Raw genomic sequence first — 27,978 nt, 5'->3', positions numbered from 1 at the left:
CTGCAAGGAACAGGAGCATCCTCCAGTTGTCCTGTGAGCTGAAAACTTTCCTCTCTCCTTTGGAAAATGATTCGCTTATTCCATGCCATGAAGAAGGCCTTGCACATGAAATCAGTGCTCCAGAGACCCAAGAAGTCCTTCATCCCATCATCTCTCCTTCCCACAGCCCACCAAAGGTGAGTCAGACCCCCTGAAAGAATCTCCAGGACTACCCCTTTCCCCTGCTTAAAATGTTGGCTGCCTGCCCTCTTGGTTCAAGAAGCCCCAGATTGATTCTTTGTTGTGCACTAGCTAACTGTGTGTGCACCTTTGGGTTAGTCACTAGCTTTAGTTTCCCTATTTGCAAAATGAGGAAATCCATAAGGGCACTTCCTTAGGGATTGTAAAAAAAAAAAAATCAACTTGTGAAACAGTCTGCAATTCTAAATCAAATCTATAATAGAACATAAATTTTTAATCTAAAGTTAGAGAACTTGGCTTAAAATTAGATAGATAGGAAGGAAGGAAGGAAGGAAGGAAGGAAGGAAGGAAGGAAGGAAGGAAGGAAGGAAGGAAGGAAGAGAGAGAGAGAGAGAGAAACAGAGAGAGACAGAGAAAGAGAGAGAGACAGAAACAGAGAGACAGAGAAAGAGAGAGAGAGAGAGAAACAGAGAGAGAGAGAGAGAGAGAGAGAGAGAGAGAGAGAGAGAGAGAGAGAAAGAAAGAAAGTTATATTTTAATATGGTGGGGTAGGGGATAAAGTACTGGCCTGTAGTCAGAAACTCTTCTTATTTAGTTCAAATCCAACCTCAGACATTTACTCGTTGTATGACTCTGGGCAAGTCACTTAACTCTGTCTCAGTTTCCTCATCTGTAAAATGAGCTGAAGAAGGAAATGGCAAATCTCTCCTGTGTCTTTGCCAAGAAAACCCCAAATAGGGTCAGGAAGAATTGGATGTGACTGAAAAAACTGAACAAAAACAATATCATTCCCTATCCAAGTTCAGAGACATTTTTAAACAATTGAACAAAATATTGCAATATAAAGGTCTCTTTTGTCATCCTATGTATTTTTATTCTATGACTTTAAAATATAATTCTGAAAAGGGTTCTATTGACTTCACTAGACATGGGATATGGGACATAGAGAAGGGGACAAGGAGCTGCTGCCTTAGAGGACATTTTCCTCTCTTTTTGATCTATTCACTCTATAAGCACAATTAGATTCGATATTCTAGAAAAAAAAACTGTTAGGGAAGAATCAATAATGTCATTTTTAATGACATTGGTTCTTTAATCTTTGAACTAGGTTTATGTCATCTGGGGGGATGGGAGTGGGGAGCGGTTCAAGGTTCTCTTGCTACAGATTAGTGCCCACACGCTGACCCCAGTGTGACAACAGGGCTGCTGCTGAGCAGGAATCCCTGGGCCGGGCATCTATAGGATGCTTGTCTTTGACATAGTTTGGGTCTTTAATTGCCAGTGTAAGATTATGTATCATATAATGTAGTATGTTGTATATGCATCAGCAAATCAGGTCAGCCCATGATGAAAAATATTATCCATCTCCAGAGAAACTGACAAACTGAGTGCATATTGAAAAAGACTTTTTTTTGTTTTCTTTATGTTTCTAGTTTATTATTATTTTTATACAATATGACATATAGAAATGTTTTGCATGACTTCACATATATAATTGATATCATATTGCTAGCCTTTTCAATGGGTAGGGAAGGAGCAAAGAGAGAACTTGGAATTCAAAAAAACATTTTAATATTAAAAATAAATTTTTTTAATCAGGTCAGTTATGGGCATTATCTAAATGTGTTTCCACAGGCAGAGTAATACATAAAAATAACACTTAAGGAAGTGAGGAGGACTGGACTTTTGTCCTCACTTTGTTATTCACTAAGCTATGTGAGCCTCAGTTTCACCATTTGTTAAATTTGAGAAGGAGAGAGGAAAATGATCCATATACTAATTATCTGAGAGAATGGTTGTGAGGAAAAAAATGGTTGTGTTCTATAAATTATAATACATCATAGAGATCTGAACTATAATTACTGTTGCAAAAAGCACCAGTAAAAAGGATGGTAACTACCATTAATAGGGGGAAAAAAACACAGATCATGTTGAATAGTTCATGGGGCTTTGCCTTGAAGTCAAGTAGGCTAAGTGATCTTCAGCAAGTCACTAAGTCTCAGTTTTCTCATCCATAAAATGGGATTAGGGGATTATTCTAGTCTTATAAAGACTCTCAGAGACCACCTAAGAGATGATATAACTGTGCTCAATGACACACTAAGGTTGAACTTGAACCTGAGTTTTCTGCCTTCCACAAAACCATGCTACTGCTACCTGCAAAACAAGGCTGATTTAAGCATAACATGAGATGATATATGAAAAGCACTTTGCAAACCTTAAAGGGATGTATAGAGATCAACTGTTATTATTTACCAAGGATGCTGTTGACAGAGTGAGATTTTAAACAAGTCCAGTAGTCCAGCAGAAAGGGCCATATGATAGGAAGTTGTCTGACCTATTAAGTTTCTCTTATTTCTCCCAATTCCCCTTTCTGGGCTTTGTTAAACAGTCATTTCCTTGCATAATATAACAATTTTGATACTCCCTACCATCCAGCCTTAAAGTCTCTCCCTACAGCCTTGAACTTATCACCAAAGTTCCAAAAAAGAGAATGCATGAGAAAGAATACACAGAGACATTGGGTCTTGGGGAATAGGTAATTAGAAGACCCTACACAGAACTAAAAAAATCATATTTTGGCTAGCCATTGGTTCATTGATAAGTGTGTATGTATATATGCATATATGTGTATATTCATACATAGTCATAAATTATATATAATATATACCTATATACATATACACATATATTCACATACACACACAATTATCCCTTCCAAATCTCTACATTGAAGGGCTGAGGGATGCCTCCACAATCTGAAAAATCCAAACAAAAATTTTTGGCCCTCCTTATATACCAAAGAAGCAATCTGAACTTTTTAAAAAAAATTTTATGAGGTGTTAGCTTTATTGTTATTTTGTAAATTTTATTTATTGTAAAATTTGGGTTAGTCACAGGCTCTGGATCATTTGTTGGCCTTTGTGTATAATCTGCAACTTCTGCAAAATTCCCCAAACTTCCCATTTAATTTCTTATACCAACTTGCATATATCAAAATCTTAGTGGGGAAAGTCATAATATGGAAGAGATAACTATATATATACACACATATACATATATAAACATATATATGTGCAAATATATGTGTGAATATATACACATATTGCTACATGTGTGTATATATTTAAGTATATGCTATATGTGTGTGTGTATATATTATTGATGTGTGTGTATATTTAAGTATATCTGTGGGTATATATTTATAGAGAGAGATATACAAATTCTCCTTAAACATCAGAGATTGCAAATTCCAGCTTCAAAAAACACATCCCCACCCCTGGCCAGGACTTCCACAATTTTTCATTCATTTTAATGCTCTTCCCATCTTACAGACATGAGCAAAAGACAGTCACCTCAAGGGGTGCAGTACAATGCAAAGTGTGTTAAATGTGGAATCAGGGGAACTTGGTTTCATTTTGTTCATACATATGAACATATGAACAAAAGTTCATACATTTGAACTTATTTTGTTTTTCCTTTCTGTTCCTCTCTGAGTCTGTCCCTCCCTCCTTTCCCTGCCCATAAAGTGACACTTCGTCTCTCAACTGCCGGCCCTCCCGTGCCTGGAATGCTCTTCCTCCTCACTTCTCCCTTCTGGCTTCCCTAAAGAGTCCATTCAAATCCCTCTTATGCAGGAAGCCTTTTCCATCCCTCCCCTCCACAGCAGCTCATTCTTAGTACCTTCCCTATGAGATACATTTCCATTTATATTATATCTTAAATGTCCAGGTTTTTTTTTTTTTTTCCAGATGTCTCCTCCATTAGAAAGTAGACTCCTGAGATAGGGACCATATTTTTGCTTTTCTTGGTATAGCTAGGGGTTAGCCCAGTGCCATAGTGCTCAATAAATGTTTTATTTACCAACTCACTGAAAAAGAGGGAGATCAGGAAAGCGGTTCAGCAAAATTAACCAACCCATCAACAAGCATTTATTAAGCACCTACTATGTATGTATCAGCCCTGACAATACAAAAATCAAATGGACCTTACTCTCAAGTAGCTTATGTTCTAATGGGTTGAGATGATCTATTTCTAGGTATGTTCAAGATAAATTCAAAAGAGATACAAGATAATCCTGGAGGAGAATTCATTAGCAGAGGGAGGGACCAAGAGAAGCCTTACCCTGAAGGTCATTTGAATGAGTCTTAAAGGACAAAGGGTATTTTATGAGACAAAGGGGAAGAAGAGGTCCCTACTAGGTGTGGAGCACAGCCAGGGCAAAAAATAGGGGATGGAGTGACAGGAGAAGAACCAGCAAGAAGGCTACATACACATTAATGTGGCTGATCTTATAAGGATGAACATTTCCTCAACTTTTTCCCCAGAATTTTATCATGTTTACAATTACATGATCTTTTTTTTGTTTCTTCTTTACATAATTGTAGCCATTGTATATATTGTCCCTCCACCTACCTCCCCTATCATTCATTGGATTGAAGCTGGGGATATTTATAGGTTTTCTGTCCCAGTTTCAATCCCACCTACAGGAGCAATACACCCCCCAACTCTGTTGCATATAGCACTATTTGTCAATGTGTACCTTTATTTCCCCAAATAAACAGGTACGATTAAATAGACCCTATTTCACAAACCAGTGTAGAGGAAGACAAACTTTATAAAATTTGAGCATGAAGGAGAAGGTCCTTAAAGTAGGATGCGGCCTGAGAAAGGTATTTAAAAGAAATGGGTATGAACAAGGAGAGGAAAATAAGAGAAATACAAAACTGCCCTAGAAAGTTGAATGATAATGGCTGGAATTAACCCAATAAATATGAATCTCAATAAGCAAGAAAAGGGGCAGCTAGATATAGAAGCAGTTTTAGATTGAGGAAATCTCATCTCTCTGAGTTTAAATCTGACCTTAGATTTCACAGCTGTGTGACCCTAAGCAAATCACAAACCCTGTTTGCCTTAGTTTGCTCCTCTGTGAAATAAGCTGAAGAAGGAAATGGCGAATCATGCTAGCATCTCTACCAAGAAAACTCCACACAGGGTTACATAACTGTAACAACTGAACAACATGAAGCAAGAAAAGAAAGAGAAAGGGAAGGGAGGAGGAGAATCAATGAAAGCTGTGGTTCTGAACATATCCTTCCACCCAAAAATCTGCAGGGGCTCCATATTGCATAGCAAATAACATTTAAGTTCCTTAAATGAGAGTTTAAGAATTTTTCTCTAGTCTGACTCCAATTTACCTTCTATAAACAAATTATACTCATCTAGGAGATCAAGTAGTGTAGGGGATAGGGCAGAAAGTCTTGAGTTTGAATGCTGCCTCAGACATTGGGCAAGTCATTAAACTTTTTGCCTCAATTTTCTCATCTGTAAAATGGAGTGAGTAATAGAACCTGTTTCCCAAGATTGTGGTGAGGTAAAAGTGAGATAATATTTGAAAAGAGCTTAGCACTAGAAGCTTAATAAAGGCTTGTTTCTTCCCTTCCACTTCTGTTTCACATAATTTATCTTCCAGTTAATCCAGACCACTTGTTTTGCTTCTATAGAGTTCTGAACACCCATTCCTCTTGCTCTGGAGTGGACTTCCCAGCTCCATTTAAAATAACTAAATTCTTTTTTTTTTTTTTTTGACCCAATTCAGGTGCCATATTCCCCATGTTGGTTGAAATAGATACCACCTCCTAAAATTTTTCACATTTTGCCTAGACCTCTCTTTTATAACCTTATCATAAAATCTTAGGACTTTGGAGATCAGTTTTAATTAATCAGATTGCTGTGTTTAGTCATGTCATTTCTTTGACCCCATTTGGAGTTTTCTTGGCAAAAATACTGGAAGTCCCATTTGAAGTCCTTCTGACTCCAGATCCAGCATTCTGTGCACTATGGTGCCACCTAGTGCCCTCATTAGTCAAATACTTAAACTCGAGATAAAGGCTTTTAAAACTCAATTGTTTCTATACATGTCAGTACCTATTTAAATTTTAGTACCCCTAAGTATAGCCCCAGCCAACCTGCCCTAGTTAAAATTTTAAGTTGACTACTCCAGCCATCTCATTTTATTTTTAAATTCATTTTTAATTTTAATTTTAGCTCCAAATTCTCTCCCTCCCATCTTCTCCCCTTATTTAGAAAAGCAAGAAAAAAGAAATTGTTATAAGCAAAGTATAATCAAGCCAAATAAATTCCCCCATCAACCATATTTTTTAAAAAATACACCTCAATCTGCATTTTAAGCCCATCATCTCTTTATCTGGAGGTGGGTAGCATCTTCCATCATGAGTCTTCTAAATTTGTAATTTATTCTTGTATTGATCTGAATTCATAATTTTTTCAAAATTGTTTGTCTTTGCAATACTACTGCTATTACATAAGTTGTTCTCTTGGGCCTTCTCACTTCACTTTGCATGAGTTCATACAAATCCTTCCAGATTCTCTTAAATAATCCCAATCATCATTTCTTATATTACAATAATATTCCATCACATTCATATACCATACTTATTGAACTACCCCAATCATGAATTATTTACATCATAGATCATTAAAATTAATCTGAACTTTGGAGAGTGGCAACCTAAAGATTTTTATTTATTTTTAATAATAGCTTTTAATTTTCAAAATCTATGCAAAGATAGTTTTCAACATTTACTCTTGCAAAACCTTGTGTTCCAAATTTTTTCTATCTTCCTTCCTCTCACAATCTCCCCTAGATAGTAAATAATTTAATATATGTTAAACATGTGCAATTCTTTTAAATATATTTCCACAATTATCATGCTGCACAAGAAAAAATCAGATCAAAAAGGGAAAAAATGAGAAAGAGAACAAAATGCAAACAAAGAACAACAGAAAAGATAAAAATACTATATCCACATTTAGTCCCCAGAGTCCTCTCTCTGAATACAGATGATTCTCTCCATCACAATTCTATTGGAATTAGTCTGAATCATCTCATTGTTGAAAAGAGTCAAGTCCATCAGAGCTGATCATCACATAATCTTGTTGTTGCTGTGTGCAATGTTCTCTTGATTATCTTCATTTCACTCAGCATCAGTTCCTGTGAGTGTCTCCAGGCCTCTCTGAAATCATCCTACTCATCATTTCTTATAGAACAATAATATTCCATAATATTTATATACCATAATTTATTCAGCCATTCCCCAATTGACGGGTATCCATTCAGTTTCCAGCTCCTTGCCACTAAAGAAAGGGCTGCTACAAATATTTTTGCACATGTGGGTCCCTTTCCCTCCTTTATGATCTCTTTGAGATACAGGCCCAGTGGAAACACTGCTAGATCAAAGGGTATGCACAGTTTTATAGCCCTTTGGGCATAATTCCAAATTGCACTCCAGAGTTCACAACTCCACCAACAATGTAGTAGTGTTAGTGTTTCAGTTTTCCCATATCCCCTCCAACATTAGTCATTATCTTTTCCATCACTTTAGCCAATCTGAGAAGTGTGTAGTTTGCATTTCTCTGATCAATAGTGATTTAGAGCATTTTTTCCAAATGACTTGAAAAAGTTTTAATTTCTTCATCTGAAAATTGTCTATTCATATCTTTTGACTAGCATATTCAGCCATTTTATTTTATTTATCAGTCTACCTGGTAACAGATTTATTTCGGTATATTCCTTCTTCCATCCATTAGATTTGGGAGACAAACCAAGATGAGTGAAAACTAACTAACCTATGCCCTATGAATAGCTAGTTGGCTCTTTGGATAGAATGCTGGACCTGGAGCCATGAAGATCTGAATTCAAATTTTACCTCAGGCACTATTTGTGTGATTCTTAACAAATCACTTATCTGATGTCTGCATCAACTTACTCAACTGTAAACTTACCACTCAGGGATATGTTGAGGATAAAATGAGAGAATATTTGTAAAACACTTAGCACAGTGCCTGACACATGGTAAGAGTTAGGTAAATACTTATTTCCTTTCCCTCTATCCTCCACTACATTCCCACCTTCCTCTCCAGGACAAGCAATGTGAAATTTAATAAAGTGAACACAAATACTATCTTTTATTAACTAAATTAGCTTGCTAAATAGTTTTTATTTCTATTACATCAGATTTTCCACAGCCTCTGCTATTCCCCTGGCAAAAACAGATGCTTGGCCAAAAGATGTGGGCATCCTTGCCCTGGAGGTCTACTTTCCTGCCCAGTATGTGGACCAGACTGAGCTGGAGAAGTATGACAGTGTGGAAGCTGGCAAATATACAGTGGGCTTAGGCCAGACCCAAATGGGCTTCTGCTCTGTTCAAGAGGACATTAACTCCCTGTGTTTGACAGTGGTGCAACGGCTGATGGAACGCACCAAGCTCCCTTGGGATAATGTAGGGCGGCTGGAGGTGGGCACAGAGACCATCATTGATAAGTCCAAAGCCGTCAAGACGGTGCTCATGGAACTCTTCCAAGATTCAGGGAACACGGACATAGAGGGCATTGATACTACCAATGCCTGCTATGGAGGTACCGCATCTCTCTTCAATGCTGCCAACTGGATGGAGTCGAGCTCCTGGGACGGTAGGTAGTGATAGACATCCTACTGGGGTATTCTCAAGAGTCTCTTCCCCTGTTTTAACGTCAATTTCCTTACCTATGAAAAAGTAGATGAGCTAAATAATCTGTGAAATTATCCAGTAGGATCCCTCCTTGTCCATGATTACAAGAAGAGGAAATGAGAGACAAATATACAGATACAGAGACAGAGAGAAATTAGAGAAAAGAAGGAGAAGGAAGGAAGGAAGGAAGGAAGAAAGGAAGGAAGGAAGGAGGAAGGAAGGAAGGAAGAAGGAAGGAAGGAAGGAAGGAAGGAAGGAAGGAAGGAAGGAAAGAAGGAAGGAAAGGAGAAGGGAAAGGTGAGGGGGAGGAGGGATGAAGGAAGGGAGGGAGGGAGGGAGTGAGGGAGGGAGGAATGGAGAGAGAGGGCGGAAGGAAGGAGGGAAGGAAGGATTCTCTCACCCTAATCATCATCATTTAATAAGACAGCATAGGGTTTTCATTATGAGGACACTGTTAAGCAAACCAGAGCAAATCTAGGAGCTATATTCTTGTTAAGAATCTTTTCTGTTTTGTGGCTAAGTAGTCTTTTGTTAACTATCAAATAATTAACCTACAACTGTCCCATTTTATTGCAACATCTGACTTAACCTACCAGAGGATCAGTTTGAGTCAGTGCTTCATTTTCTCCTCCAGAGTCCAGCCCAAGATGACTGCCAGTGGTCTAAGACTGTAAGATTCAGAATAGTTGCCAATCTGAATCCTTGAGAGAGGTTTTTTTCATTGATCTCTCAGGATTTAACTCCTTTTTAACCTTTTTGGTTTTGCTTTGTATCTCCCAATCAAGAAGATGATTTCCCTTGATAGATAAAATAAAAGCAAAATATAAGCAGTTCTACATTTTATCTATAATATTGTCTAATTAATAATATTGCAGAAGATAATAAATACCGAGAGCCCATCAAGGCCAATCTGAAAATATCAGTTTGTTCAAAGAATGTGATGCATCCAAAAGGATTTCAAATAAAATTCAAATCTGGTGGTGGGGGGAAGATGAGAAGTTTTGCTTTTAGTTATCATTGTTCCTTTTACCCACAGCCACCTTTCTGTCATGATGAAGCATGAGAATAAGATGTCATAGATATTACAATCACAAATAAAGAATATTTAGCTATTCTTTTAAAATCTTATAAATGAGATATCTACTTACAAGAACAATCATAATGTAGCTAGTATTTAAGTACTTCTGTGATGTCATTTTACCTTCGTGATAGCTCTATGAAGTAGATGCTCTTATTATCCCTATTTTCAGTTGAAGAAACTGTAGCAGATGGAGATTGTCATTTGCCCAGGGTCACACAGCTAGTAAGTATCTGAATAGAGATTTAAATTTGACTCTTCCTGATTCCCATCCAGAACTCTTGTCTACTATCCCATCAAGTTGCCCCAAAATAATGGAAGAGATGCTGGGGTTCTAGGTGGTAATGTGGTCCTTACCAGTGACCTCCAACGTTTACATGTACCTTTTTCTCTCTTCTTACAGGTCGCTATGCTATGGTAGTGTGTGGTGACATTGCTGTCTATGCCAGTGGGAATGCTCGGTCTACTGGTGGGGCAGGGGCTGTGGCTATGCTGATTGGGCCCAATTCTCCCCTAGTCCTAGAACGAGGTAAGTAAATAAACAGTATACTGGTGGGGTGTAAAGTAGGGCTTTTCTCTGACTTAGAGAAAACATATAATCTGTCCATGAATCTGCCTAAACAGGCAAGCAGAGAACAAGAGATGAGGGCTGAGGGAGCTGGATCCTGGCTCAAAGAAAATAAAGCTTAGAGAGGTTCATTTTGAAGTCAACTTTTCTGACTCCAAATCCAGTATGATGATGAAGGATAATGAAATGAGAATTGAACAGAATACATGCTTTTGGAGATGCCTGGAAAACTAAGCAGTTAAAATCAGAGAGAAGTAATTCTCCAAACAGATAGTAAATTTTCTTTCAAGGTTTGCACCTCTTATTTGAGACTTCACTGAGAGACAAGAAAGAAACCCTATAATGACTACAGGGAAGAAGATATCCAGTCCCTTTCCAGGGGTCCTCAAACTACGGCCCACGGGCTAGATACAGCAGCTGAGGACGTTTATCCCCCTCACCCAGGGCTATGAAGTTTCTTTATTTAAAGGCCCACAAAACAAAGTTTTTGTTTTTACTATAGTCTGGCCCTCCAACAGTCTGAGGGACAGTGAACTGGCCCCCTATTTAAAAAGTTTGAGGACCCCTGCTAGAACTATGGGGGACAACTGAGTGAGTTGGGTTTAGGGGTAAATGGAAGCCAATATAAAGCCTTACTATCTGAATCCTTACATCCCTTCTCTCCATCTCTGCCCTATGTGTCCATCACACTGTCCTGTCTTCCTTCCCGAAACCTTTCCAGGACTTAGAGGAACCCACATGGAGAATGTATATGACTTCTATAAACCTGACCTGGCCTCAGAGTACCCTGTGGTGGATGGAAAGCTCTCAATCCAGTGCTACCTTCGAGCCTTAGATCGATGCTATGCATTTTATCGAAAGAAAATCCAGAATCAGTGGAAACAAGGTATGGGATCTGGAGGGCAGATAGTACAAAATACATCTGAAACAATAAGAAAAGCTTCTCTTTAAATGACAGTCATTCTCTTTCACAGAATCACAGCATCTCAATATCAAGAGGAAACTCAGCCATCTAATCCAACTGCTTTACAAATCCAGTCTATAGCATCATGACCCTAAATCTTATCTTCTCCAGGATAAACATGCCCAGTTCTTTAAATCAATCCTAATAATGCTTGTCTTAAGGTCCTTCATCATTCTCTAATTTACCAATACACTTCCTAAAGTTTAACATTCAGACATGATCATGGTACTCCATTTGGGATTTAACCAGAAAGCATAAAACAGGATTAGCCACTGAATTTAGCTTCTCGGTGGCCTCAAACCATGTTGATTCACCTTCCTGATCACCCAAAGGCAAAGAAAGTTCCACTCAGGTGGAGTAGGAATCTTTAGACTTGAAAGATGCTCGAAGGCTGTGCAAGTCATAAGGGGAGCTATATTCTTGTTTAGTATCCTTTCTGTGTTGTGACTAAGACTTTTATTAACTGTTGAATAACCTATAGGTGTCCCATTTTGTTGGAATATCTGACAACCCACCAGAGGACCAGGTCAGGCTCAGCCCATGACAGCCAACTACAACAACTCCTGGCTCCTCTAAAATGGAACTCCTGCTCTCTCGCTTACCTGTTCATATTCATTTCATATCACTCCAATACAAGAACTTTATATTTGTTCTATATTAATAAAGATAATTCTGAGAATTGGAGAGATGATCTGATTCTTTCACCAATTCCTCAGAATTTAGAAGTTAATAATCACTAAATGAATACAGATAAAGCAAACATTATCACTATCAAAAGGTGAAAGCAAACTATAGCTGAGATTAATCCTTGTGAGTTTGATTGCAGGATACAAATTATTTCAGAGAAGAATTGCACCTTGTAAGACCTTAGATGGATAGCAATCTACAACTCAGATTTATCTTTGTGAGATTGACTGCAGGATATGAATTATTTCAGAGATGAATTATACTTTGCAAGACCTTAGATGAATAGCAAGTTCTTCAAGGATCAATTCTGTTTGTAGCACAGTCCTTTGGACCTGTAAGGTTTCTTCTGGTGCTGAGTTTCTTCTGGTCCTGAGTACTGTGCCCATCATTGGAAACACCCAAAAAGATCGTGAACAGAATTCAAATCCCCACATCCATTTGAGTATTGCAAGATGTCTTTGGCAGCAATGTAATTGGAAGCTAGATTACGCTATTTCTCATATCAGTCTCTCTTAGTGAGATCCCTTGTTTTTCATGTGTTCTTGAATTTATGCAAGTGCTAATTGGCTGGATGATACATAGTACAACTTGCAGATAAACTTTTCTGAGTGCTAATTGGTCAGAGTAAATAAGCCTAGATTATGTACAATTTTTTCTGTATTTTCCTGATCTGTGCCCCTATGTTCTCTCCATAATTTTTTTCTCTCTTGAATCTCTGGATTTCTCTATGTAAGAAACAAAATTTATTTTACATTTTTGCAAGAATGGGTGCCTAGATGAGTAGGCACATCTTTGAAACTCCAAAGGCAGCATTTTATTTCCTAACCCGAAGTACGAGTCCCTCCCCTGATTCTCCATTAATTGAATGTTATAGAAGTTATACAACCTGAATCTTCACCCCTCATTACATAGCCAGTCCCAGTCCCAAAGGGTAGAATTAGCCTAATTCTAATGTAGATTCCTTCTGGGAAGAAACAGTCTTCTTTGTTTTTGTTCCTAGCACTTAAAGCAGACCTTGGCCCATAATAAGCATTTAACAAATGCTTTATCTATTTATCTAATCAATAACCATTTATTACACACCTACTATTTATCCAGCACTTTGCTAAGTGCCAGACATACAAAGACAAAAATAGAATGTCCCTTGCCAACAAATGCTTCATCTATTATCTATTAATCTAATTAATGACCTTTTATTAAACACCTACTAAATATCTAGCACTTTGCTAAATTCTAAACATACAAAGAAAAAATAGAATATCCCTTGCCAACAAATGCTTCGTCTATTATTTATTTATTTAATCAATAACCATTTATTAAACACCTACTATGTATCCAGTATTTTGCTAAGTGCTAGACATACAAAGAAAAAATAGACTATCACTTGCCAACAAATGCTTCATCTATTTATCTAATCAATAACCATTTATTAAACACCTATTAAATATCTAGCACTTTGCTAAATGCTAGACATACAAAGAAAAAAATAGAATGTCCCTTGCCAACAAATGCTTCATCTATCTATTTATCTAATCAATCACCTTTTATTAAACATCTACTATGTATCCAGTCCTTTCCTAAGTGCTAGACAAAAAAAAAAAAATAGAATGTCCCTTGCCAACAAATGCTTCATCTATCTCTTCATCTAATCAATAACCGTTTATTAAACACCTACTAAATATCCAGCACTTTCCCAAGTGCTAGACATACAAAGAAAAAATAGAATGTCCCTTGCCAACAAATGCTTCACCTATTTATCTAATCAATAACCATTTATTAAGCACCTGCTAAATATCCAGCACTTTCTTAAGTGCTAGACATACAAAGACAAAAATAGAATGTCCCTTGTTCCCAAGGAATGCACGTTCCAATGAGAGAAAACAAAATGTACAAATAAATATCCACTCTCTGAAAAATTGATATAAAGTCTTTGTACACATTGTATCTTTCCCTAACTCTCAGAAAATCTATAAGCTTCTTGAGGGCAATCCTCAATACTTGAGGGTATACAAAGTCATTGTTGTCTTTGTATACCTAGTGCCTTATTAAGAGTAGGTACTTAGTTAAAATTTATTGAATTGAATTGAATGCTATTTTTTCCTTCCTTATTCACTCAACCATATTCAATTAACAATAGTGCTCCTCTGACATCCAATGGCATTTTGGATGTCTTCTTCTCGATACAATCCACTTTGTATTTTAGTTATTTGTATGCACCTTTTTTCCCCTTCAAAACCATAAGCCAAGAACCATAAATTATTGATCCTTGTATCCCTTATAGTTCTTAGCAGAGGCTTGCACATAGTAGGTGCTCAGTAGGCTCAAGTAACTCGTATACTTTCTTCCCTACCAGCTGGCACCGAAAGACCTTTCACCCTGGATGATTTCCAGTACATGATTTTCCATACCCCTTTCTGCAAGCTAGTCCAAAAGTCCGTAGCACGTCTGATGTTCAACGACTTTTTGTCAGCCAAGACGGATGTTCAGAATAGCCGCTACAAGGGTCTAGAGGCTTTCAGGTAAATTCTCGCTTATAAGAAACCTATTGAGTCCAGAGACAACAGTGATAAGGTATAAGAATCTTCGTCCCCATAGGAATGCCAGATTCACTTGAGATCTTAAGATGGAAAGGCAGGTAAGTGACCCATAGCTACTTAAGATGCAGTCTCTACATTGATCACCAGGTGGCACTCAGGTAGACTCGTGCAGACTAGCCAGACTCCCAAAGCTTCCATACTTAATCCTTCACCTGTGGATCCAGAATGGACTAGATTCCACTTGTCTCCTAGTCACCAAAAAATCAGTCTAGTACCAATCTGGTTTCATTTAGTCAAAGTACAGTAAAAATTGTAATCACTTATTCCATAACTTTCTCATAGAACTTGTCCCCATCACATTAAGATGCTCATTTTCTTCCCAATACTAAAACTGCTGAGTAAAGTCACTCTGATAAGAGCAAGAAATTTCCACTTCCCGGTGATGGTAGACCTTAATCCCTGTTAATGCCAGAGTTTGGAAGTATAGAATCATAGACTTGGAGATCAAAGGAACCTTTGAAGCCATTTTACAATTGAAGAAACTAAGGGTTTAAATGGTCAAGATCAAGGTATCATGGTGGCAGAATGAACTCCGAGCCTCTGATTCTGGATCCATTTATAGGTATAATTGACCTATTATCAGGATGATCCAAATTCAAATCCAGACTCAATCACTTACTAGCTGAGTGACCTTGTGCAAGTCGCTTAATTTGTCAGCCTCAGTTTTCTCAATTGTAAAAGGAAGATAATAATAGCTATCTTACAAGGATTGCTGTGAGGAGCAAGTAGGAGAATATATGTAAAACACTTTGCAAACTTTAAAGTCTGCCTGCCTCAGTTTCCTCAACTGTAAAAGGAAGATAATAATAGCAGCTATCTTACAAGAGCTGTTGTAAGAATGAAATTGGACAATATATGTAAAACACTTTGCAAATCTTAAAGTGCTATAAAAATATAGTTATTGTTGTTATTATTATCATCTTCATCAGTATTATTATTTTATGAGAATTATTATTATTATTATTATAGCTTCCCATCCATCTGGTACTTTTTGAAAGAGAAAATGAGGAGTGAAAAGGAAAGAAGTCTCAGAATAAATCCAAACCATGTTCAAAAATGATTTGAAACACAGGAAACAATCCAAATCATATTCAGCAAGAAAAGGTCAGAGAAAGAAGAGCCTGATGAAGATGAGACTTGAGAGAGGGGATGTAGCTAATTATTCTAGGCTGTAAACATAGGAGACAGATATCTAGAGCTGACTCCCACTTCCATAATCACTTCCATATTACTCACATTTCTGTTCCCAGATGAGGGGCTGAGCTGTTGACATAATACAGATCTCCCATCTTCACACATTTAAAGCAAGACTGACTTTTCCTTTTAGTCATAGCCCCAAAACATTACAAATAGAAGTATAATCCCAAAGAATCTTCACTCTGCTAAGAGGATCTTGCATAAAGGGGTCATCTGCTTAAAAGTTTTGGAAGCATTCCTCATATCACTTTCCTAGCCACCTCTGGGGCATGAAGGTGGTGCAAGGGATAAAGCACTGGACTTGGGGTGAAGAAGATCTGGGTTAAAACCTACCAATTGTGGAATACTGGGCTTAACTGCTTAACTGCTCTCTGCCTCAATTTCCTCATCTGTAAAATGGAGATAATCATAGCACCTACCTTCTAGGGTTGTTAAGGATAAGAGTTGTGGGATCAGAGGAGATATTTATAAAATATTTTGAAAATATTAAAGTATTATTAGTAGCCATTATTATTATCATCTCCCCTTTTCTAGAGCTTATCAGATATTACAAAAGCATCACCTGTAAGGTGAAGCATCTTCACCCTGATCTCTGCCTCTCTTCAGTGTTCACATTTTGTTTCCTCACTCATCTTGCAGGGATTTGAAGCTGGAAGATACCTACTTCAACAAAGATGTAGAAAAAGCTTTTCAAAAAGCTTCTCAAGATATATTCAACCAGAAAACCAAATCTTCGCTCAACCTCTCCACTCTAAATGGGAACATGTACACCTCTTCCCTCTATGGGTGCCTGGCGTCCCTCCTCTCTCAGTGAGTATTTTTTCCCCTAAGAAAACAAGTTCCTTCCATAATTGCTATTGTTCTGGGTCTGCTTCTATCTCTAGTCTTTGAAAGAATACCCAGAATATATCCTAAATTAACTTTCAAGATGATTTTCTTAAAGAATATGATTGATGTTTGTGTATAGTCTTAAGTAGATTGTAAGCTCCCTGAGGGTAGGAGCCATATTCTTTATCTTTTATTGTTGTTGTTTAACACAGTGCCTGATAAATATTTGTTAGTTTTTAACTGGGAAACAAGAGGAGGGATCATATTAAATTCAATAATCCCAATAAATTTAATATTTACATATAAGAAATACCCAGAAAGTAATATAGACATTGTTCATAAAAAGGATAGCTTACATAACTATAACATTTTATCAATAAGCAGACATTTATTATGCTCCTACTATGTACCATGCACTGTGTTAGGCACTGGGTATACAAGTACAAAAGTGAAACAGACCCTTCTCTCAAGGACTCTTGTGTTCTTTGAGGGAAGACAACATGTGCACAGTTACATGTCAGTGCATATATATGTATATTGGGTATGTATATAGGTATATACACAAACATGTGTTTTGTTCACATATACAAAATGGATGCAAAATGATTTGGTCAAAGGGAGCATTAGATGTTTGGGGAGATCAGGAAAGACTATATAGAAATCAGATCTTGATTTGAATCTTAGAAAATACTAGGAATTCTAAGAGGCAGAGAGGATGAAGAGAGTATATTCCAAATATAAAGTCTCAACAATGACAATAAGTCAAGAGTAATTCTCACTATCTACTTTTCTCCCTAAAGTATTCCTTAGATGGTTTTCATACTTGTCCTTCCTTCTTTCCTTCTACTCATGATATTTATTGAGCATCTACTATGTGTCCATATGTCAAGATGGGATGTAAAGATGAAAAACACTCAATCTTCCCTCTTCAGCTTTCAGTCTTGAGAGGAATAAGAGAAATGTCATACAAATAAGAGTGTGACCAATATCATGACAAAGATATAAACCAAGCATTATCAAAGTCCAGAACATAAGGAATCAGCTCTTCCTGGTGTTGGGCATTTTCAGGGAACTTGAACTGGGTCTTGCAGGATGCTTGGGCAACTAGTGGTGCAGTGGATAAAGTTCCAAGGTTGGAGCCAGGAAGGTTTAAGTTCAAATCTGACCTCAGACATTTATTAGCTGTGTGACCAAGACCTGAGTTCAAATTTGGCCTTAGAATTTATTAGAATTGTGACCCTGTTTGCATCAGTTCTTCATCTGATTGGAGAAAGAAATGGCAAATCACTCCAGAATCTTTGCCAAGGAAAACCCCAAACAGGTTCATGAAGAATCAGGCATGACTGAAAAATGATTGAACAACAATAGGATGTAGGAAGTTTGGGATTTTGGACAGATAGCTATGGGAAGGAAGTGAATTACAAGCAAACAGAATGGCACTAAGCACTAAAGCAGGTTCAGTCTGACCAAGGAGCATAGGATTTCATTCATTTCAATTCCACAAAGCATTGATTAAGTTTCTGTTGTGTGTAAAGCAATGAGCCAGGCAGATTTTTACAAAAACAAAACTACTATCAAGGAGCTAACAGGTGGAAACATAGCATGGATACAGATAAATACATACAGATTACTTTTGAGGAAGAGAGTTTTTACTCCAGGGCAATCAGGATGGTGCTTCCCATTGAAAGTAGTATATAGGGGATCTGCTTTGCAGAAAGCCAGGGACTTTTAGCAGTGCAAATGAGGACAGAGTACATTCACACTCTAGGCAGGAGTGATATAGACCAAGAACAAAGTCAGAGAGGCAGAAGGACTACCAGGTCCAGGTCCAAATTTAACTTCAACATAGAATAAGCTGATTTTTAAAAAAAGGTGTAATACATATAATTGATATCATGTAGTTTGCCTTCCCAGTGGGTATGGGAGGGACTGAGAGAAAAGGAAAAAATTTGGACCTCAAAATGTAAAAATAAAAGGACATTAAAAATAACAAAATATAATAAATTGAAATTTTTTAAAAGGAAAAGAAGGAAAGGATAATGTGAAATAGCTTCAAAGGAAAACTGGAACCAGATTGTGAATGGTTTCTATCAGAAGCAATAAGGGACCCATTCTGGAATGGGAGAATAACATGTGGTAAATGTTCATGAAAAAACAAAACAAAACAAAATACCTCTACTTTGACCTTAAGAGAGATTTTCTTTTTCTTTTGTCTCTAATTCTCATACTCTCCCAAGTTCCCTGTTTCTCAAGGACATAATACATTTGCTGTTCTTCTCAATACTATCCAGCCCTTGGGTTTGTCTCCAAGATTTCTCAGACAATAATCATTAGAAAGGACAAGTGCATTTGGGTTGGGGCAGAGGAGTGGGTGAGTTTGGGGGGCCATGGGATTAAATGTTAGTCCTTTGCATGAAAGTGATTTCTGTCTCATGGCAGACACACTCCCCAGCAGTTGGCTGGGGCCAGAATTGGTGCCTTCTCTTATGGCTCTGGCTTGGCAGCAAGTTTATTTTCAATCAAAGTTTCCCAGGATGCTTCTCCTGGTAAGTCTCATTTTTCCTTCAAGTCATATCTTAGCAAGACATAGTTTTTAATAAAAATAGTAGCTCTTGTGTTTTTATCCCTTTGAGGTTTACAAAGTACTTTATCCTGAGTATTTTTATCTCAAAATGAGATAAAATGAAAGAAATCAGTGTCAGAGGAATGAGATGTTTTACCATGTGCTTGTCCCTGTTGTCCGATTTAATCACCAAGCTAACTATAGTACTGAGTAGTTACTGTGTGCTGGATGCTATGAGGCATCCATATTATTTAATTTCATATAAAAAAGTAGCATGTCATTAAAGAGAGAGGGTCAGCCTAAGAATCAGGAAGACTTGGAGCCAAATTCTGTCACTGTTACATATTGGTTATGTGATCCTGAACAAATCACTCTTAACCATTTGATACCCCAGGATCCTTTTAAGCTATAAATTAGGAAGGAGTTTGCAATCTGCGTAGGTAGAAGGACTTTTCCTCAAGATGAAATCAAACACTGGTCCAACCAAATAGTACTTTATGTTTATAGACTTGCTTTTTGGGTTTACAAAGTACTTTCACATACATGAATTATATCATTTGATTCTTACAACAACCCATTAACAAGGACCTTTATTAAGGGCCTACTACAATGAGCCAAACACTGTTGCCCCTAAGGAGAGATAAAAGGGAGATGCTATGTACATAAGTGTGTATGTATGTATATACCAGTTAGATAGATACAGACTGACAGACAGAGAGACAGATAGGTAGATACACATGGATAGAGAGATTGATATAGATTTAGATTGATTAGATAGATACACAGATACAGAGAGAGAGAGAGAGAGATAGGAGTTGGATGATGGATGGAAAGATAGATACATAGACAGACAGATAGAAAAATGGATCAATGGATAGATGAATTTACAAATAGATGATAGATAGATGGATCAATGGACAGATGAATGCATAGATGATAGATAGATAGATAGATAGATAGATGGATGGATGGGAGTTGGGTGATAAACTTTAGGGTCCCTTACAGATCTAAATTTTTGGATTCTATGATTAGAATGTAAGCTCCTTGAAGTCAAGGACTTTCTTTTTGCTTATATTTGTATTCCCAGTGCTGAGCTCATTGTCTAGAATGCAGTAAACTTAACAAATTCTTGGTGACTTGCCTTGACAAAAATATTACAACCTAGGTTTAGATTTTGGTTCTATCATTTAACAGTCATGTAATTATTTAATTACTCTGAGAGTTTATTTATTTATTTATAAGATAAAGATGATAACAACTGCAACTATTTCAGAGTTGGTTTAAGGTCCAAATGAGTAATGTTTGTGAATTTATTTGTGATCACAACACCATGTTAAATAATTTTGATCTGTGATTATGCTAGTATAGAAGAATCCTTGGTATCCAGTTCATTGCCATAAACATTGAAATTTCTTTCTAATAATAGAATTCGATAATGAAAATGAAGCATATTTCATCTTCTCATAATGCATTTTCTCTTCCCATTTTTTCTCCCAGGATCTCCCCTGGAAAAATTAATGTCTAGTGTATCAGATTTGCCAAAACGCCTGGCCTCCCGCAAGCGTGTGTCCCCTGAGGAATTTTCTGAAATCATGACCCAGAGAGAGAAATATTCCCATGAAGGTAAGAGAAAAGTGACGGGGAAGAGAAGAAAGAATGTTCTTCTTTCTACTCCATGTTGTGGTTGGGAGGAAAGCTATATCATATACTACTGTGACTATGCCAGGAAAGGAGATGTTTCAGTGTTAGAAAGTTGGTTTGGGTTTAAGCATCTACAGGATGTGATTGGAAAGAAAACTCTGGGGTCTAGGAAGACAGGAGGGATAAATAAGAGAAAGAAGGACCCAGTGATGATGTATGGAAGGTGAGAAAAGATGTGGTTCAGAGAAAAGGCAACATAGAACTTCCCACATAAGTCAGCTTCAAGACTCTGTTTTAATAGCCTTTGTCCTAAGGGACTGAAACCAGGACAAGTCCAAGAACAGAAATTGAAAGTCAAGTAGGAAAGAGTTCTGCAGAGAATATCAATCTCACTTAGGGATGGGGGCATGAAATGCTGAAAATGAAGGAAAAATTTGTTCCACTGGGTGAATTTCTCAAGGATTACATGAAATCACCAAAGTACAAGAAAGAGATATAGAGAAAAGAGGAAATACAAAGGAACTTCAACCCAAAAACATTAGCAAAGAATGGGAAGGTTTTTTTGTGGAGAAAGAGTGTGTTTAAATCAGAGGGAAAAAAAAACAGATTTCAAGAATTTTTAAAAGTAACTAAATCACAACACCAATAGCCTCCTACTTGGCTCCCTGAAGTCAGGACAGAGAAGTGGGGAACTGTATATAACACTAGGCATAGAATCAGTGTGCAAAAATATTTATAGCAACCCTTTTTGTAGTGGCAAGAAACTAGAAACTGAGTGGATGCCCATCAGATGGAGAATGACTGAATAAGTGATGGTATATGAATGTTATGGAATATTATTGTTCTATAAGAAACAATCAGTAGGATGATTTCAGAAAGGCCTGGAGAGACTTACAGGAACTGATGCAGAGTGAAGTGAGTAGAACCAGGAGAACATTATGCACTACAATAGTAAGATTATACAATGATCAATTCTGATGGAATTGGCTCTTTTCAATAATGAAGTGATTCAGGCCAATCCCAATAGACTTGGGATGGAGAGAGCCATCTACATCCAAAAAGGGGACTGTGTAGACTGAATGTGGATCACAACATAGTTTTTTTTCCCCTTTTTGTTGTTGTTTCCTTGGTTTTTTTTTAATTTTTTCTCATTTTTCCCCTTTTTGATCTTTTTTTTGTGCAGCATGATAAATGTGGAAATATGTTAAAAGAATTGTACATGTTTAACATATATTAGATTACTTGCTTTCTAGGGGATAAAAGGTGAGGAAGAAGGGGAGAAAAATTTGAAACACAAGTTTTGTAAATGTGAATGTTGAAAACTATCTTTGCATATATTTTAAAAATAAAAAGCTAATAAAAAAACCAAATAGGATAACAAAGGGTTGAGCATGACTAAAACAACTGAACAGCAATAATAACTATATGGCCTTCAAAATCTAAAATCATAATATTGAAGTGATTTTAGAAATCACCTAGGTGATAGCACACTAGATAGAGACAGTATTGGGAAGATGTGAATTCAAATCCTACCTCAGGCATTTACTAGCTATGTGACTATAGGGAAGGCTTCTGTCTACCTCACTTTCCTCATCTATAAAATAAGAATAAAAATGGCACTTACTTCATAGGGATGGTGTAAAGATCATTGAATTAATATATGCCTTCTTAGACCTTTACAAATGTTAATTATCATAATGATTATTATTAAAATTTCCTTATTTGACAGATGAAGAAATTGAAGCCCTATAGGGTTAATTTACAATACCTTGCATGATTTTGTGATTCAGTCAATTCTTCATGATCCTATTTGGGATTTTCTTGCAGAGATACTGGGTTGGTTTGCCATTTTTTCCCTTAGTTTATTTAATAGATAAGGAAACTGAGGCAAACAGGATTAAGGGACTTGCCCAGGATCACACAGTCAATGTCTGAGTGTCAAATTTGAACTCAGGAAAATGAGTTCCTGACTCTTGGCCCAGTACTCTATCTATTATACTACATTATATGTATAGTATTACTTAATAAATGATGGTTGACTTGAATTGAATTACCAAAGTCCTTCCCTGAGGTCCTGGAAGTTCTATGATGTTAATAAATATTTATTGATTGATGAGTGAGGGGCCAAGATTTGAATCCAAGTATAATACTTTTTGTACCGTATCACACAATGATACAGCTTTGATTCTTTCATTAAATGGTCATTCAGTCAGTCAGTCAACAAGCATTTATTAAGCACTTTCTATGCCAAGTTCTAGAGATAGAAAGAACAGCAAAAATTGTCTCTGCCCTCAAAGAGTTTACATTCTAATGGAGGAAAAAAAAAACAGAAAACCTTTTGAGTAATTTTGTTTCTACTTTGGGTTTATAACAAATGCTTACTCCTTCCTATTCCCATAATCCCCCAAAGTATTTTGTATATAATGTTTCTTCTTTTTTTCTCCTCCCAGTGAATTTCTCTCCTCCTGGTGACGTAAACAGCCTCTTCCCAGGCACATGGTACCTGGAACGAGTGGACGGGATGCATCGCCGCAAGTATGCAAGGCGGCCTCTCTAGGAGGAACAGATGGACCATTTGCCTGTGGTGAATCATCAGGTTTGTTGAACAGAACCATGGCCTAGTGCCATCTGGGATGCTATGTCCTATTCTAAGCACTGCCCCTAAAATGTCACAGTAGGGCTGAAGAAGGGGAATGGGCAAAGTATGGCAGTACAGAAGAAAATCTGGGACTCTTCATCCTGGAAAGAAGTCTGAAAAGCAATTAGATCAAAGTTTGTAAGCTGACAAAGGGAATGGACAAGCTGGTCCCCATCGGCTCTAAAAGAAAGGCTACTTTCCCTGATTACCAACTTAAGGAGCACCTTATTCTAAGAGGGTAAAAGAGCTTCCCAAAAGGGGTTTAAATGTGTTCCTAGGTGGCAGATTCACAAGGGAAACAAAGCTATTTGAGGTTTTTCTGTTTCTGCCATACACTAGCTGTGTGACCCTCATAAAGTCACACATTCAGTGTTTTAAGACTATAGGTTATACAGACGGTGACAACCTGTGATAGTGGATAGAATTTCCTCATGTGGGAGTTCTCTGGAACTCCCATATGAGTTTTGTGAATCACATAAATTCATGAAATGTGAAATCACACATTCACGTGATTTGTGAATCACAAATGAAATCACAGATCCAATCTTACTTTCTATCCAAAATCTATTGATTTTGTGAAGAATAACCAGATTTTTTGATCACACATTCCTCAATGTCACTTTCAGAGACAGAAACTTGAGTTAGGAAAACATGGGACTGACTAATGTAGAACATTATGGCATCACTAGGGTGAAGTAACCAGGACTTTGTGCCAGTGTATTGAATTTTGGGGAGAGGGATTTTCTGCCCATCCAAAATTCCTCAAATCTTTTTCAAAGCATCCTGAAGATCAAAACTATTTTCATACTAATAATACTAAGACATTTTCATTTCTAAGACAGTAAAATATATCTATACATATCTATATGTATATCTGTAGAGATAGAGTAGATAGATAGATATAGATAGATGATGGATAGATGGATGGATGGATAGATAGATACATAGATAGATAGATAGATAGATAGATAGGTATAGATATAGATATAGATATAGATAGATAGATAGATAGATAGATAAGATGATGGATAGATGGATGGATGGGTAGATAGATACATAGATATAGATAGATAGATAGATAGATGATGGATAGGTGGATGGATGGATAGATAGATACATAGATAGATAAGATGATGGATAGATGGATGGATGGGTAGATAGATAGATAGATAGATATCCCCTCCTGGATCATTGCTTTGTCACGGCAAAAGGGCTGATATAGATCAATTAAACTGAATTGTGCCATGCAAGAATACCCAAGATGGTCATAGTAGAGCCAGTAGAGAAGGAAATGGCAACCCATTCCCGTATCTTTCTCAAGAAAAGCTCATGTATGTATAAAAGCTTGGCATGCTATGGTTCATAGGTTGATCAAGAGTTGAATATGACTGAACCTCTGAAGAACAATATGTAAATATATGTATATAGATGTGTAGATATAAATAGAAATATCTATGTAGATATATAAGTAAATATATTTCTGCTAAGTCTGGAATTCCTGCCCAGGAGAGTTCCAAGCCTCCCCCAGCAAAGGGATATCTCTCCCAAACGGGTAAATATGATACCAAAGAAAACTTCATGATGGTTATATAAGTAGTTTAATAATCACATGGACAACTTATCTTTGGGGCCATCAGACAATCTAATGGATTTCCAAATCCTGCAAAAACCCTGCAAAAGCCCCGTGGTAATTATAGAAATCAAACAAAGGGAGGCAAAACTACAGATTATCATTACATCTATTAGTGTGGCTTGTCTAGTATTTGGATTTACTGCTGGGTTTTGGATTGATTCCCAGGACTCAGGCATCAGAGCAGGTGGTTAGATGTCCAGCCACTCAAGGCCATGTACTGATCAGTTTGAATAAGTTCCCTCACTCATGCAAGGTTATTTGCTGGACACTGTGTCCTTATTATGACTTTCATCCCAATAGGGACCCTATACAACCCAAAAGGAATTTCACGTCTCAATCAGGATCTCATAATCTTTATAGAAGTATAGATAGATATAGATACATACCTCTATAAATGTATACATATATAGATGTAAATACATCTCTATAGCTATATAGATATATATGTATAAATATAGACACGTAGATAGATTTATATGTAGTTGTACATGTAAATATATCTATAGAGATATAATATAAATAAAATGTACCTTCAATAATTTTTAAGATTGTAAAGAGGTCCTAAAACTCAAAAAAAGTTTGAGAATTGTTATTTTAGGATATCTCAGAGATCTCCTCCTCAGAGGATATCAGAGGATATTGGATAACCCGATATCCATGATTGAATTAATAGAATTTTGAATTTGAGAGAACAAAGCTATAAAGTGATTTTAGAGTTGGTGTATTAGGGAACTAGAGCCTCTTCAAAGTGTGGACCCTAAGGCTTTAGTTTTCATGACTTTCTGGCTGTAGCCTTTATCAGAATTGATATTGATCCAAAAGCACCCAACCTGGCCACTGTTATTTCTGCCCCCCCCCCCAAATTTGGGCAACTTTCTATACAAATCTATTTTTAAGGACCATGGACCTCAAATGAAAGCTCATCCCACTCTGTTCTGTTCTGCAGAGATAGTAATAGTTGCATGGATCCACATTGAGGCAGCTTTCCTGCTGTTCTGACCATCTTTGAGGGAGAGTATACATCAAACAGATCACCAATCTTGTATTCTTCCCATATAACATAAAAACAGGAAAGTGGAAATCTATAAATACAAGCTGAGGCTATGACTGGGAAAGGTCAAGGTGAAAATCAGTCCCAGAGCTTTGTCATCTTGCTTTCAAAGAAGGCAAGGGCTTCCTAGGTGGTGATTATGGAGACCACAAGACTAAATTTCTCTCCCTCTGTTTCTCCAGGCCCATCCAGGCACAGGATGAAATGGGCTTCAGAAGATACTGATCACGAGCAACGCAGAAAGTCCACATTTCTGCTTCCAGCAGCAAAAACCTGCCCTCAACTGTCAAAGCACCGCATGGGCTGGACCAAATCAACATGTGCACACAGCATGGAGCTTTCGCTAGCAATGCATTCCAGCGAAGAACGACTTGCAGAGCCTTCTCCCTTTGAAGACCACCAGCACCCACACACACATCCCCTGTGTATGAAGCACATTTATGAAACCAAGTACAAAGGACCCTTAGTGAAGGGGACAAAGATGGAAGACACAAAGTGAAATCTACCATTTATCCCCAGGAGAGTAACATGAGTGAAATCTTTACTGTATTCTATTCAATTCAACAAGCATTATTAAGTGCCTACTATGTGCCAGGTTACCAGTCTAGGAACAGAAAGATTCTAAAATAAAAACATTCCTTGCTTTCAAGGAACTCGCTCTCTAATAGGGAGAGATAGGACATATATACAAATAAATACATTACTAGTTAGAATAAGGGCAAAATAAGAGTCTTGGCAAAGAATAATAACACATTTAGTACTTTTAGGTTCACAAAGTGCTTTCTTCATAATAAATATGTGAAGTAGTAAGCAGCAGAAGAAATATGAGATAGAAGGGCAGAGATGGGGAACAAGGTCAAGAAAGAATTCTCAAAATCAGAGAATTTTATTTTATTTTTATTTTTATTATTTTTACCAGTTGCATGTAAAAAACAATTTTTTGATTATACATGTACACTCATTTTTATATGTTTCTTTATGGATCATGTTTGGACAGAAAAATCAGACTAAAAGAGAAAAAGCAAAAGGGAAAAAAAACAGGAGAAAAAAACAAATGTTAAAATAGTATGTGAAAATCAGAGAAATTTAGAACCAGAAGGGACCTGAGTCAAATCCCAGTCTATCAAAGTCCATCAACATTCCCATTATATTATAGTTGACAAGTGGTCTTCTACATCCAGGATTCCCAGACTATGCCCAGTGGCACCCAGAATGTCAAAGTGAACTCATAGGGGCACAAAAGAATATTTATATTTCTGACCTAACTACTTGATGCATAGAAATATAAGTATTTCTTTTGGACGAAGAGTACCATGAAAAAAAATTACCAAGACAATAAGGGTGTTATGAACAGAGAAAGTTTGGGAATCAATTATCTACATGAAGACTTCCAAAGAGAGGATCCCCGTCATCCCCCCTCCAGGCTGCCCATTCCATTTGGGGATATCTCTCATTGGTAGGTGATATTGACTGAGATCCCACCCAAGTTTACTTCTCTGTAATTTCCATTATTGCTCTTGTTTCTTCCATTGGGAAGAACTCCTCCCCCAAATGGCATCCCTTAAAATCCTTGAAGACATCTATCATGCTAGAAGAAAAGCACTGAAAGAGCAGAAGAATTTCAATAAGTGAAATGTGGAGGCAGGAAATTCCAGACATTGGAATTCAAATGTACAAAGACAGAAATTCAAGAGAAGCCAAGGCAAGGTCCAGAAATAATTAATTAATAGATCTAGAGACTCATGACACAAATATGTCTCGCTTCATCTGTTCCTCTGTCTCTCTTTCCCTTTCCTCCTAATTCCACTGCTTTCTTTTTCCT

The 27,978-nt window shown here is 37.1% G+C and overlaps 1 protein-coding gene across 1 annotated transcript; it reads left to right on the top strand.

Moving 5' to 3' along the window:
* The first annotated feature begins 3 nt into the window (after nucleotides 1–3).
* Nucleotides 4–27,908, top strand: HMGCS2 (3-hydroxy-3-methylglutaryl-CoA synthase 2). The gene is made up of 10 exons (XM_051992879.1): nucleotides 4–176; nucleotides 8,219–8,673; nucleotides 10,193–10,318; nucleotides 11,079–11,243; nucleotides 14,362–14,527; nucleotides 16,442–16,612; nucleotides 19,070–19,176; nucleotides 20,691–20,816; nucleotides 23,285–23,430; nucleotides 26,339–27,908. Exons 1-9 carry the CDS (start codon nucleotides 67–69, stop codon nucleotides 23,389–23,391), a joined length of 1,533 nt encoding a protein of 510 aa, XP_051848839.1. The 5' UTR covers nucleotides 4–66; the 3' UTR covers nucleotides 23,392–23,430; nucleotides 26,339–27,908.
* The last annotated feature ends 70 nt before the right edge of the window (nucleotides 27,909–27,978 follow it).

This window comes from Antechinus flavipes, chromosome 4, assembly GCF_016432865.1.
Source record: "Antechinus flavipes isolate AdamAnt ecotype Samford, QLD, Australia chromosome 4, AdamAnt_v2, whole genome shotgun sequence".
Taxonomy (NCBI): Eukaryota; Metazoa; Chordata; class Mammalia; order Dasyuromorphia; family Dasyuridae; genus Antechinus; species Antechinus flavipes.
This window is presented reverse-complemented; position numbering and strand designations above follow the sequence as displayed.

Coding starts and splice junctions, on each gene's coding strand:
- HMGCS2 (XM_051992879.1), top strand. CDS start 67: ATGATTCGCTTATTCCATGCCATGAAGAAGGCCTTGCACATGAAATCA. Junction 10,319..11,078: donor TCCCCTAGTCCTAGAACGAG/GTAAGTAAATAA, acceptor AAACCTTTCCAG/GACTTAGAGGAACCCACATG. Junction 16,613..19,069: donor CTGGCGTCCCTCCTCTCTCA/GTGAGTATTTTT, acceptor GTCTCATGGCAG/ACACACTCCCCAGCAGTTGG.